This window comes from Mya arenaria, chromosome 10 (assembly GCF_026914265.1).
Source record: "Mya arenaria isolate MELC-2E11 chromosome 10, ASM2691426v1".
NCBI classification, from domain to species: domain Eukaryota; kingdom Metazoa; phylum Mollusca; class Bivalvia; order Myida; family Myidae; genus Mya; species Mya arenaria.
This window is the reverse complement of record NC_069131.1, coordinates 31164930-31178564: the sequence shown is the minus strand read 5'-3', so window position 1 is coordinate 31178564 and position 13635 is coordinate 31164930. Positions and strand designations below refer to the sequence as shown.

The window sequence follows — 13635 nt, the reverse complement described above, 5'->3', positions numbered from 1 at the left end:
TTGTATTGGTTTTAATTTTAACAGAATCATTTTTGTGCATCATTTATAAAAGAAAAACAAACATGGCTGCGCCCATGACCAACAATGAAATAATTTACGTTCTTGATGTTTTACGAAACTAATAAGATGTCCACAGAAAAGTTTCCAGTCAAAATAACAAATTTTCAAAATGATTTCTTAATATGGTCTGCCTCAGGTATAAATTCCGTTTACATGTGTACTAGTTACAGTTTCAGAAATAATTGGGAGGGGGCTATTCCACACAGGGAGTTTTTTTGTGTAAATCCTGCCCACTAAGGAGAAAATTGTGAAAATCCCTGACTGGCCTGAGGACAGGAATTTTCCAAGTATTCAGAATTCTCTGAAAAAAACATCCAAATCTTTCCCAGAAGTGGTTGTCTCACTGGGCCTGTCAAAAACCTGACTACCGCAAATGACTGATTATAAGATGCTAGTATGTATAGGATGCACTTCTTATATGGTTAATAGGACACAATGAAAAAATATTAAAATCGTCTGCCACCATATTTGTTTGGACTGTGACATAAAAAAATAATCATGAAAATGGTGATGGTTATTGTAAACCATGCTATATTAAAAACATTTAGCAAAATATGTTTCTTTGTTTTATACAATAATACATAACAAATTGTTTAAAATGAAAAACATTCAAAATTAAGGACAAAGTTCATAGCACTGAAAAGTACCTCTTATGACAATTTGTTGGTGTTCATTCTGATGGCATTTGGTCGTACCCTGCAGCAAAGTATAAAGAACATGGCAAAGTGTGAAAAAACAAGACTATTATCGCAACAGTTTGTACTATTGGTATGTTCATTGCTTAAAGGCAGAGCGGAATTTTCACATCTTTTCACTCTATTGATAGAATGTATTTCAACAGTGCACAGGTATGCTTTTATACATGCACGTTTGATTATTATTACTTGTCCCTCTTGGTGACCACTAACCAAATTCGCATGCTCCCAGGCCAGGAATCAAACCTGGGTTGCCTACCTGAGAAGCAAGTGCACTAACCACTGCGCTAATTGGACAACCTAAAGATAATTTATATGCAGTAGTCAGATCCAAAGTCAGAGTTTAAAAAATATTTTAAATTTTGTACCCATAATTTTATGATGTCTTTTATTTCATTTTTTTTATTATTTTATCTTTAAAGCTGTACTCTCACAGATTGACCATTTTAGCAACTTTTTTATTTTTTGTCGTGGAACGAGCCAATTTTTGCAAAAATCCATGGAAACCAGTTATATAAAATTGCTGACAAAAAGTTTGATTGCTGATTTTATATTTAAGTTCAAAAATTGATGTTTTATGCATTTTTTCTTAAACCGTTAGTAACGTTAATTTTCTAACGTAAATATGAAAATCTACGATCTAAATTTTTGTCAGCAATCTTAAATCATTGGTTTGCAAATATTTACACAAAAATTTCATCTTTCCAAGACAAAAAATAAAAAAGTTGCTAAAATGGTCAATCTGTGAGAGTACAGCTTTAATAAGTCCATTATGCTTCTTTGGAAACTGAACGATAGTTGAAATATTTCAAATCATTATATTTTAAGTTCTTATAAAGCTTAAGTAAGTCTTGTTGTTGTTTTAGATTCACGTGTAGTGAGGGAAGAGTTCCGCATTGTTGGGACCCTAACAGGGTGTTTGCCGCGGGCTCCACATCAAAACACACACCTTGGTCTGCCTCTGCAACTTTGTAAGGAAGAGGTCAGACTTCTCATTGATAAAGGTTGGTGTAGATTTCTTTATTTTATCACTCACGTTGGCACGATATTACGTGAGAGTGTGGTCTTGTATTGTGGGAGATTGGAGTACCAAGAGGAAACAACTTGTCCTGCTTGGTGACCACAAACCAAATTCATGTGCCCTGGCCGAGAATCAAACCTGGATCACCTACCATATTGTCAAAAGTACCATTCTATAAGAAGCATGCTTGCATATTGAATCATCAGTGTAATATATTCACATGCTATCATTATTGCTGGGTACTGCTCGTAATTTTTCTCATAATATGAGTATTAATTATCAATCAAAACACCGATAAGGGGTAGCCAGTTTTAGGTACTCAACCTGTAAATTATTTTCTACATTAATGTTGTCTTACTTGCACAAAATATTGTTTCCATTTGAATATATTTTATTTATAGGATTTGCTGAGCTAGTGGAGACTGTATACGAAGATGTTAATGACACAACTAGAAATGAGTTCAAACAGAGAGAGCAGGAGAGTTATGAAAGACAGGTACAAAAAGAAAACAAATGAGAGTTTTGAAAATAAGATGAATAAATCACTATGTTTGATATATTTTCAAAGGAAACAAGAAAAAAACTGGAACTGACTATATAGAACATCTGGCTTCCATAGCATGACTGTATTTTGCTGCTTCAGTGCAAGACTGTTGCAACTCACTGTAGAAATAGCAGGCAGTACATTAGCCTTGCATTAAGCCCTTGATAATTTGTTAAATGAAAAGACAACTGCTTTGATACATTTAGAAATAAAGTGGCAAATAAACTATTTTATGACTAGACAGTACCGGTATGTATAAATTTATTTTTTGATAAGAAATATTTTTATCTGGTTTCAGATTGATTTGTTTAAAGAGGACAGAAAGGTCGAGCTAAAGCGATGTCTGCCCAAGATTATTGAGGGGAAAAAAGCAAAAAGAAATAAACTTCTGGATGAAAGAAAGAAGAAAGGTATTGATTAAAGGGGATAAAGATTAGTCATCAGTGTTATCAGTATGTTTTTGTTTTTGTTTTCAAAAAAGTAGTCTGCAATATTTATTTACCAGGTCTTCTTGCATGTTTTTTTTGTGAGCTTTTTAGTATTTTTTTTCTTGTTTCTTGCATATTTCTTTCTTGTTTCTTCATGTATCTTGTGTGTTTCTTTTATGTATCTTGTGCGTTTCTTATGTTTCTTCTTTGTATTTTGTTTTTTGCTTGCATGTATCTGGTGTCTTTCTTGTTTGTATTTTATATCTTTCATGCATTTATCTCATGTGTTTCTTGCTTTCTTTGTGTATATTTCTTCATGTATCTTGTGTGTTTCTTGCAGTTATCTTGTGCGTTTCTTGCATGCATCTTGTGGAGCACTGTAGTTTCTTTGAAACCATAAACATGAAATTTGTTGAACAGAATGGCTATTTGCGACTCATTAAGTATTCAGAGTAATTACACAATGTTGTATATGTGACCTGACTGCCATCGGCAGCATGAGCTTGCTTAAGCTACTTTTGCTTAATCCTTTAGCAATTATATTTATTATATTACAAAAAAAATAAAAATAATTTGTTTCTATATTGTCATTCTCAAAAAATACGTACTCAACTGATCATGAAGTGTTATTTTGATTTTTTGCTTTGTTGTTAATATATTTTCAATGAATACATGAAATTCCCATGAAGAAAAAAACACAACTAATAATTTGCTATTTTGCTGATTTGCTAATGATTTGAGCCATGAAAAGATGAATATCAAAGGCTTTTGTTCAACTTTGCAGGTGAAGACATACCAGACAGTGAGTATGAGGCAGAGATTCAACTATGTGTCGAGGATATCGCCATTCCCGATATAGAGAAGAGACACATGATGGTGCAGACACCCCTTGGTAAGAGTTGGAGACAGTTGTGAGGCTTATATAGTTGGGTTTTAAAAAGGACAGGGTGTTGAAGGAAAGGGACAGGGTGTTGAAGGAAAGGGACAGGGTGCTGAGGGTCAAAAGTGCACATTGTATCGAACAGTGAATATTTAAAGCATTACAAATTTGAATGAAAATAATGGAATTGAACTTATTGGATGTAATATTAGGTTCCAGCTATTAAATATATAAAGTCATAATCATGTTTTAAGTTTTAATAAAAAAAATAATATTTGATTATCTTAAAGCTGCACTCTCACAGATTAAACGATTTTACAACTTTTATATTTTTTGTCTTGGAACGAGCGATTTTTGCGAAAATCTATGGAAACCAGTTATACAAGATTGCTGACAAAAAAATAGATCGCAGATTTTTATATTTAAGGTCAAAAATTGATGTTTTATGCATTTTTCTTAATTTGAAGCCATAAAACATTATTTTTCGAACAGAAATATGAAAATCTGCGATCTGATCTTTTGTCAGCAATCTTTTACCATTGGTTTGAAGATATTTACGCAAAAATTTGCTCTTTCCAAGACAAAAAAGTTGTAAAAATGGTATATCTGGGAAAGTGCAGCTTTAAGCATTTAATTTGTTAAAGGCAGAAGTGTGCACATTCTAATCTCCATGAGGGCAGAAGGGTGCCAAAAAAGGGCAGGGTGTAGCACCCTTCCATACCCTCTAGCTAAAAAAACTATACAGTGAAACACACTATTTAGTGACGCTATTTTTATAATTGATTGGTCCCTAGCCCCAATCATACAGCAGTGAGAAAAAAACCTGAATTATTACATGTATGAAGAATTCAGTCTTTTGCTAACAATTGTGTACAATCCACTGTAACTGTTTAACATTTTTTCAGAATGTGCTACGAAAAAGACCACCTACAAACCTGTGGACTGGGACTTTCCCCACACCGACAGCGAGAAACTCCGCTATGCCGTATTCAGGGATCTTTGGGAGAGAGGACATTTCATAACATCAGGACTGAAGTTTGGAGGGGACTTCCTCTCATACCCAGGTTGGTTTGTTTGTTTTTTAGTTTGTTTTTTAACAACAGTGAAAATATCAATTTCAGATTTTCACTGCAAACTAAGGAGAGCAAATATCAACTTTAAGAACAACTTTTTGTAGTTATGTCCCCTTGATCAAAACTAAACATGTCACTTTTGAGCCAGAAAATCACTGGTCAAACCAACACGTTGAATATTACCACATTCTAGAACAAAGGTTGAATGTCATAAAGAAATTGAGGATATTTGTTCATTTCAGTGTAAGATTAAAAATTAAATACTGGTACGATCAATGTTAATGGACTAACACATCTTTGCATCCTAATGATGGATGGACTACATCAAAATTTCTACACAATAGACAAGGGGAGTGTAACTTATTCTGTATTACAGGTGACCCCTCTCGGTTCCACTCCTTCTTCATAGCTGTATGCAGGCCGTAAAGGGAACCATTATGTGAATGTAAATGTTATTCTGTATTACAGGTGACCCCACTCTGTTCCACTCCTTCTGCATAGTTGTATGCAGGCCGTACAGGGAACTATTATGTGAATGTATATATTATTCTGTATTACAGGTGACCTCTCTTGGTTCACTCCTTCTACATAGTCGTATGCAGGCTGTACAGGGAACCATTATGTGAATGTATATATTATTCTGTATTACAGGTGACCCCTCTCGGTTCCACTCATTCTTCATAGTTGTATGCAGGCCGTACAGGGAACCATTATGTGCAGGGGATATTGTAACAATGGGAAGGCTGGGAACCAGTGTTAAGAAAACTGTGGTGCTTTGTTCACTGGATGATGCAGGAAAAATCTGCTATACCTCATTACAATGGACTGGCATAAGCTGAACATGCCTGTATTGCAAACTTTTATATGTTAAAATTTGGTTTGTGTTCTGTTAGGCTTTTGAAAATCTCTATCCTGTGGCAAAGATTTTCCAAAAAATAATATTTGCATGTTTACTGAATCTGGGGTGAACATGCTTGTAAAAAAGTTCAAGCCCACAAATGTCAAACTTAATTGTTCTGCTTTTTTTGCTCTGATTCAAAGACCGGACATATTTATTATATATGTATCTAAACAGTGGACTGGCAATAATATAATGATGCTTATTAAGAATAACGATTGTCAGTTTAAAAAAAAAATCAGCAATTTGCACGTCAATATTTTACATGATTGTCTTGAAATTAAAACTCGAGCTGAGTCACAGTGGTATAGGTGTAGGGTTTTTGACAGGCTTTCAAAAGGAAAGGGTGCTGCAGAAAAAGGACAGGGTCCCAAAGGAGAACAGGGCATATAGTGTCTGGCAGCAAAGAATTTGAACATATGATTCTGCCAAAATCAGTAAGAATTGTGCTTCATTGAAGTAATAATGAGTTTCAATTGCCAAATATGTCAGGTTTGTATGAATTTATATTAGTATTTTAAGTTTTAATCAAACCGAAAGAATTTTTTGATTATCTTGAGCATTCTTTGAAGGCAGGAGGGTGCCCATGCAAGATAAGAAGAGACTGAGAAATTGGGGCTAGGCATTGAGTGTGAAGAAACTGTTATGCCGTGTTCTCTAGATGATGGGTTAGCTGATCATATCATATTTTTACAAAGATATGAACTATTTGGCAAACTACAATGTATATGAGTTATGTGCATGTATGTTATAAATGTAATTATGTACAGTTTATTGACATTTTTGCGATAGTTTTTCTTACTGCAATAAAATACAATTCAATTGAATTCACTCTGTTCTACATTCAAAACCTAGGTAAGTGATTTCGATTAGTTAGATATCCAAGAACTGTATGTTGGTTTGCCCGAAGCATCATAACAAATCTAATTTAATGTATAATGGGTCACCATGACCTTGACATCAAAATTAATAGGGGTGATTTACTGTTCATGATCAGAAAAGCCTACTTTGCTGAAGAATTGTAGGATAAAGCATCTTGCAACAAGTTTTTCTTTGAGTAAGGGTCACAACAACGTTGACCTTTGACCTACAGCTGCTAAAAAAAAACTAAGAAACATCTAATCATTTCCAATGTGCAAACAAACTTTGAGGGGTCAAGGACAACAAAACATTCATATGAAGTTGATTTGATACCATATCATTAAAAAAGATATTCATGACCCGACCTTTAACTGCAATATCGAATTGGGTCATGCAATGTCATTGACCTCTGTTATTGATCTGTAACAAAGTTTAACACATAGATGGTGATATATTGATCCATGTCTGCTATTCTTCACATATAAAGCTTAGATATGCCTGTTAACAACTTCTGTTAATAACTTTAAGGCAGAACTCAGATTGGGTGTGTGTAACTATATGAATTGTGTGTATAGTGCAGTAATGCAAATTTTGCCTGCATCAGAGCTTAACCACATTTTAATCATCCAGAACTGACAGAGTGAAACCTTCAGGAATGAAATATACCTGCCAACGAGAGACGTTTGTCAAACATTATGCCCCCCTAAAATCTATATTGTCAAGAATTATTTTGTCATTTTAATCAAACATGCATGGACCGAAAATGCCAGGTTATTTGAATGTCATTTCACATGGGATGCTTATGAGGCAGTTTTAAGATATGACCAATGTTCATTCAAACTTTGAGGAAAGTAGGGACAGTTAATCATCTGAGATGATGACAAATATTTGCATATAAACATGTATCCTCCTGGCAACAGGGTATGAGTACATGACACAAATTTTAATGTGACTTTGACCTTTCAATCTGATGACTCCAAATCAATATGGCTCACTTACTGGTCACGTCCAACCTCCATGTCAAGTTTGAGGTATTATCAAGTTATCACTCTGATATTCAGATAAGCGTTTCGCATTCAAGGTCATTGTGACTTTCAACCTGATGACCTCAAAATCAGTTCGGGTCATATACTGATCTCACCCACAAACTTTTCAGTCTATTGGTGCAGGCATTGTTATCACCCTGACAAGCTTTTCAGGGTCAAGTTTACTGTGACCTTTGTCAGAAAAATAATTAGGGGTAATCTACTGGTCACTCCAAAACTTCATGTCAAGTTCGAAAGCAATGGATGCAAGTGTTGTCAAGTTACCACTTTGACAAGCTTTGGTCTACCAACAGACGGACCGACAGATATACTCCATTTGGGTGGTATAACTATATCAATAGCATTGATAAAGAAGGAAACGACGAATGCTGCAGATTTGGCCTTGTTTGAGTATTAGCCAGTTGACCTCAAATTGTGACCTTGACCTCTTAGAGAAGCGGGAATGCTATGCCCGACACTTTTCTATAATTTCTGTACACTGTGAAGTCTTATCAAAATTCAGTTAACATTTAGTAAGTTAAACACGATAGAATTGGACAGACGGAAGACTCACTTCAATGTAGGTTTTATTGTTAGTTATAATATAAGTTACATTGGAAGTTTAGTTATTAACTCCCTTTAGGGTTTTTAAAAAATAACTTGAGTGTTCATGTGTAAATCATAGTTTATTCAAAATAAATTGTAAACATTACAATACAATATAATATAAAATATGTATAAAATTTTATGGCATCATCAAATGATTTAATATATTACAATCCATGCAAATATTGCAGTTTCAATCATCTATGAACACATCTCATGCCCTATTCATTATATTAATGGAAATTTAGAGTACAGATTTAAATACCGAAATCCATACTTTTTTCACTCAAATAAATTATTATAATGTGAAAGACAAATACAAACACATTGTGGTAAAAACAGCAACATGAAAACGGGTAGATTAGATCGAACTCAGAGAAGGAAGATTTACGAGAATAGAAACTACAAACATGTACACACACAAGACTACTCAAACTACAATTGCGAATATCAATGTAAGATTAACATTGATGAAAAAATATTATGCATTCAGTTTATACCTATTATAGCAAGTTTTTTTTTTATTTAGAACTTTGAAAATAATTTGTTTTTTTTGTTTAATAATTTTAACAGTTCTGAAACATAAGTTGTTTTAATGTTAATTAATAAATAATGTAATTAACAGTGATCAGAATAATGAGAACATAGCTTGGTATGTTGGAATGTTTTGATGCCATACACTAGTGTAAGACTTTGGGCTTATGAATTAAAAAATATGACTTGGATGACTGTTCTTATCATATATATCAGGCAAACGTGTACACATACCCCGGTATATTAAAAAATATTAAAGTAAAACTCATGTACTTATGTAATACTTGGTCTTAAAAGGCATTCTAGTAAATCTAAAAAGAGACTCTTAAACTAATTAAAGTAAAATTTCAATAAAATAAAGCGACTAAAACCATTCATGTCTAAAAACAAGTGTAAGCTATTGAGATTTCGATCAAGAGAAATTCGATCAGTACTAAATAATAATTAAGAATGCAGTGATATTTTGCGATAATTTGCTGAGTTTCACAAACACTTCAAATAGTGTAACTAATTTACACATTACTTTGAAGTTGTCATGAGTGACAATTTTAATACTGGTCTGGCTGAATCACAAGCCAAATGATATGTCGTGTATAGATTCACTGCAGTCACTGTGCCTCACTCAGTAGATGATTTCTTACACGTGCGTCACTCTTCAATGGATCTTTTAGCGACATATTTCATTCACTCATTGGCCCTGCATCATGCAGGGGGGACGCAGGTCCATCCAGGCCAGCTCTGCTACCAGTACCCACTCCTGTAATATATCTGCGTCACATCTTCTCCACACTGGATATAGCGAGCACCTCCTTTTTCCTCCGTTGTCATCTTTGGTATGTCCATCGTTCAACTCATATTTCTTCTTGCCATTATCACAGATTCACAACCGTTTCAAATTCTTCTTGCTCTTTTTCGTACCAATCGTGGAACTTTTCGTCTTTTTGCTCACAATGGGTACACACCCCTTGGAACCATGGAAATCGTACGAGCATTTTGTGCAGAAGTCATACCCACAGTCAGGGCTTTGACAATAGCCTCTATCCTGAACCGGGAGACACTTGGCTGGTTTCCGACACTTTGGACACTTCTGTAGTTTCTCTTCATTCTTCAGCTGAGATGCTGCCTAAAATTTTAATGAGTTTTCATTTATTTTCATTGGTTTTAAATGCAGTATGCCAAAAAATTCAAAACACTGAACCCAGATAACTAGTCACCCAGGCCTGTATTAATAAAACATCTTAAGTCAAATATTTTACTCATCATAGGATTTCACAACTATTCTAAATAATATCAGAAATACTTATTTTCATTAGTTTTATTGAAATTGCATTAATCTCTGCATACCTCAATGAACTGTTCAGTGACTGTTTTATCCCTCTGTATGGTTTGTCTGGGAGGCCCTTCTGTTGTTTCCTGTGTGATAGGCAGATTCTGTAGAGGCCCAGTCGCCGCTCTGGGAGCACCAGAATGTGTCCGCTTTCCAATATTCTCCTAAAGAAACAAGATGAAATATAGCTCAAACAGCGTATAATAAAACTTTTTCTCTATTTTTAACATTCAGTTGTCTGTTTTGGTCTGTCTCTCAGCTCTGGAAGAAAGGGGCGGGTGCCCTTCTAAAGTTATATTTTGTCAGAAAATATGGTTTTCAAATATAACGTCAAGTAAGATCAAGGAACCTTTAACATAACCAAACAAAAACTAACAGAGCGAATCTTACCTTTCCTTGTTCCTGTAATCGGGCCCGATGTTGTTGAAGGAAGCGCCTCCGTCTAGAGTTGGCCATGGAATCACTCTCGACAACCCTCTTCCAGTCAGTGCTTACTTGGGATATGCTGAAAAAAGGCAGTCAGCAAACTAACTTAAGGTTCATTATTAATAAATTCAACAGTTGGGGTAATACAGGTAAATATTGGTTAAATTCTTTACATTCTATGACAAGATTTGAAAGAAGAAAGAAATGTGAAACAATAGTTTAGTGTGATTAATATAGTATTTTTAGTATTTTTCATTTCATGACTTTAATTTATGACGATTTTCAGTATTGTAGTTACATGAATGGATTAAAAAATGTTATAACAATAACATAGTAAGCACTTTACACACACCTGCAAAGGTCTTGAGGATCAAGGTATGAGAGAATTGTTGAAACACATGAAATATTCAGCTGGTCCAGCTGTGATAGAATGTCAACATGGTTTCTGCCCATTTTTCGCCCAATGAGACGATCTGGTTCACTTGGAGAGAATTTCTGTAAGACAGCTTCAAAGTTTTTCAGTATATGAGATTCATTTGGCAATGAGGATGAAAGGAGTGGTGAAGATGATGATTGAGATTCTTTTTGATTGTCATAAATGTCTAAATCTAGATCCAACTTTCTCACAAAACTGCAATCAAAAGATCGTGAAATGCGACTTTGACTTGAATTAAGAGTGTCATTACAGCTTGCACTAGACGTTTCAGCTTCATCAAAACTAAAGTAGGATTCTAAACTTCGCCGACTGGAGAATCTTTTGGAAGACTTAGGACTAGCACTAGATTGGATGGTATTGTTTAAATGGAAAGGAGAGTTCACACTTGAAGTTGGTGTTTTACACACGGTAAAGGTTACAGTAGGCTTAGCACTGTCCATGGGGTTTGTGACTGAGATCTCTGTAAGGGATGATCCCAGTCCACTGTCATCTTGCATAGATAAGCCAATACTGATGGATAAGGCACGATTTTTGTGAGACACATGTTGTCCGATGAAAGGCGTACTGGTACTGAAAGACCGTTTTTTCTCAAGATCCTTTGGAAGATGCAACCTCTCTATAGGTCCATGTAAAAAATCTGCTTCCATCTTGCACTCTCACTGGAAAACAATGCAAGATTATAAAAGACTGAAAACCTTTCATGCATAACAATCATATTTATATCAAGTGTATAGATAGTCTACTCAAAACATCATTTATTTTTTTAAGATATATGGAACAAAATTAACTTCAAACACACTTCTGTGAGTGTGTTCAAAATAATATCATTATTCAACGTCTTAAGCTTGGCTACAAGTTCAAGTTTTGTTGAATAGATAGTGAAATTTCATTCATTTCATTAAAGGTCAGTATAGTCCACACTTTATAGTTTGTCTCTAATTTAAAAAAAATAATATGGCTACAACAGGGTTCTACACTGTTCAAAGGGAGTTGGTGATTCTGTTGCTCCTTAAGACTTAATTCCTAGAAATTTCAAGTTGGCTGTCCACTATATGAAGTTTTGAGAAATTGGGGCTGAAAGAGGGGTTTATAGTCATTTCGTACCCTGACCATTGTGTACACTCCGATTTTAGGTCTAAAAACAAACTTAAAAGACAAATAAAATATGTACAAAATGACTTCAGGTCGGGTATGAAATGACTATCCAAAGGTTACAAAATTACAAAAAATCGGAGGATATAAAATGACTAGTTTCCCCGAGGAGGAAGTGCTCGAATCATTAAGCGCTTCTCGCCCATGTTTACTGCTTTATTCCATTGTATATGTATTTTTTAAGAAAATGAAAATGAATAGTAAAGAAAAGTAAGCCAAAATGAACCAAGTAAAGTTTATCACTGAGCTGAATGGACCTTGATTTGGCTAGACCAGTGACTTTGTCCTGGCCTTTTTACATATTCATAAATGTGTGTTGTTCTTGGCTTATAAAACAAAACTTACACATGTACCCACGGTTTTCACATGCTTTAAGCTAGCAACCACGTCAAGATATATGCCCACATTTCTTAAGACGAGTATCACATTATTATTTGTAGCTATTTATAAGTCACGACTTGTGACCATCATGGTAAAATGATGCAAGTTTTAAACCCAAATCGGCAAATACTTTTTTGTGGGTTGCTTGGAATGTGTAATATAAATTATTTCTAAACGGTGAAAATAATAAAACGTAACCTTAATATCAAAGAGCGACAGAAACTACCTAATAAATACCTTTATATTGATGATTTTCACAATATTTTTTTACTTGTCAAGTTGTACGTTCTTTGTAAACATTTGAACTTTTCCGCTAAATGTTAAGTCCAATAGAATTATGTTTAAGAAACGCCCTCGACCAATGAAAACACTTTTAACAAATATGTTTTAATCGATTAATCAACTACTTCGGTCAACTTTCACTATTATAATAAGTGTCACATTTAACGCAGTATCCTCCCCTTAAACAAACAACATGAATATCTTCATCAAGTGATTAACCCAATGACTTTTTATGTGTTGAATTGGGTCCTAGATACCTGAAAAGTCATGGTTTTTATTATACGATGTACACAATTATAGAATGAAGTCATAAATTATAATTATTGCACTAGTGAAGATAAAAATAGTTTGCACACACGCACGCACGCACGCACGCACGCACGCACGCACACACACACACACACACACACACACACATATATTTAGTGTTTGTATGTATTTCTTTAGACCTTGCAGTCAAGGATAACCCGTGAAAGTGCAAAAACTTATTTCCAACGGGGATCTTTGTTTTTGCTGAAGAGACAGCACGCGGAAGAGACAGTTATGGGATACAAGGAAGTTCGGGTGCGATACCCTAGCTCTTTTTCGAAGAGACCCGACCCTTGGTTCTTTTACGTGCTCGGTGTGAAGCACCGATACACGGGGTACAACTGTCCTAGGTTAAACCAGTACTGAGAAAACCACTTTTCTACGCTTTAAACGCCAAGCGCCAGGCAAGGGAGCTACTTGCACCAACTTTTAAAACGTCTTTCGGTATGACGCGGCCAGAGATCGAACCAACGACCTCCCGCTCCGTAGGCGGACGCCTTAACCACTGGGCCACGGAGTCGGTATGGTAAATTGCTGGACATTCAAGATGGCTGCTGTCATTAGGATCAATCTGGACGTCTAAGGTGGGGATCAGCCCCATGGCTACAGACATAGCTTTGACCGGAATAATCTGGATAAGAGGAGCGATCGACCAGCCTTGCTTGATAGAGAGTAGAATTTGAAGTATCCGGATAGG

At 35.0% G+C, this 13635-nt stretch overlaps 2 protein-coding genes across 3 annotated transcripts; one reads left to right on the top strand and one right to left on the bottom strand.

The window, feature by feature from the left end:
* Positions 1-58: 58 nt before the first annotated feature.
* LOC128206339 (tRNA-splicing endonuclease subunit Sen34-like) lies at positions 59-6418 on the top strand. Of its 2 annotated transcripts, none has more exons than XM_052908724.1 (7): positions 59-196; positions 1622-1759; positions 2178-2272; positions 2619-2730; positions 3533-3640; positions 4534-4692; positions 5353-6418. In XM_052908724.1, exons 1-7 carry the CDS (start codon positions 106-108, stop codon positions 5538-5540), a joined length of 891 nt encoding a protein of 296 aa, XP_052764684.1. In that variant the 5' UTR covers positions 59-105; the 3' UTR covers positions 5541-6418. The 2 variants fall into 2 exon arrangements, with proteins under 2 accessions (XP_052764684.1, XP_052764685.1); XM_052908725.1 differs by lacking the exon at positions 5353-6418 and adding an exon at positions 5078-5141.
* Positions 6419-8164: 1746 nt separating this feature from the next.
* Positions 8165-12640, bottom strand: LOC128206576 (F-box only protein 43-like). Its single transcript, XM_052909149.1, has 5 exons — positions 12585-12640; positions 10731-11473; positions 10343-10457; positions 9970-10116; positions 8165-9748 (listed from the first exon to the last, which is right to left on the bottom strand). Exons 2-5 carry the CDS (start codon positions 11459-11461, stop codon positions 9506-9508), a joined length of 1236 nt encoding a protein of 411 aa, XP_052765109.1. The 5' UTR covers positions 11462-11473; positions 12585-12640; the 3' UTR covers positions 8165-9505.
* Between the last annotated feature and the right edge of the window lie 995 nt (positions 12641-13635).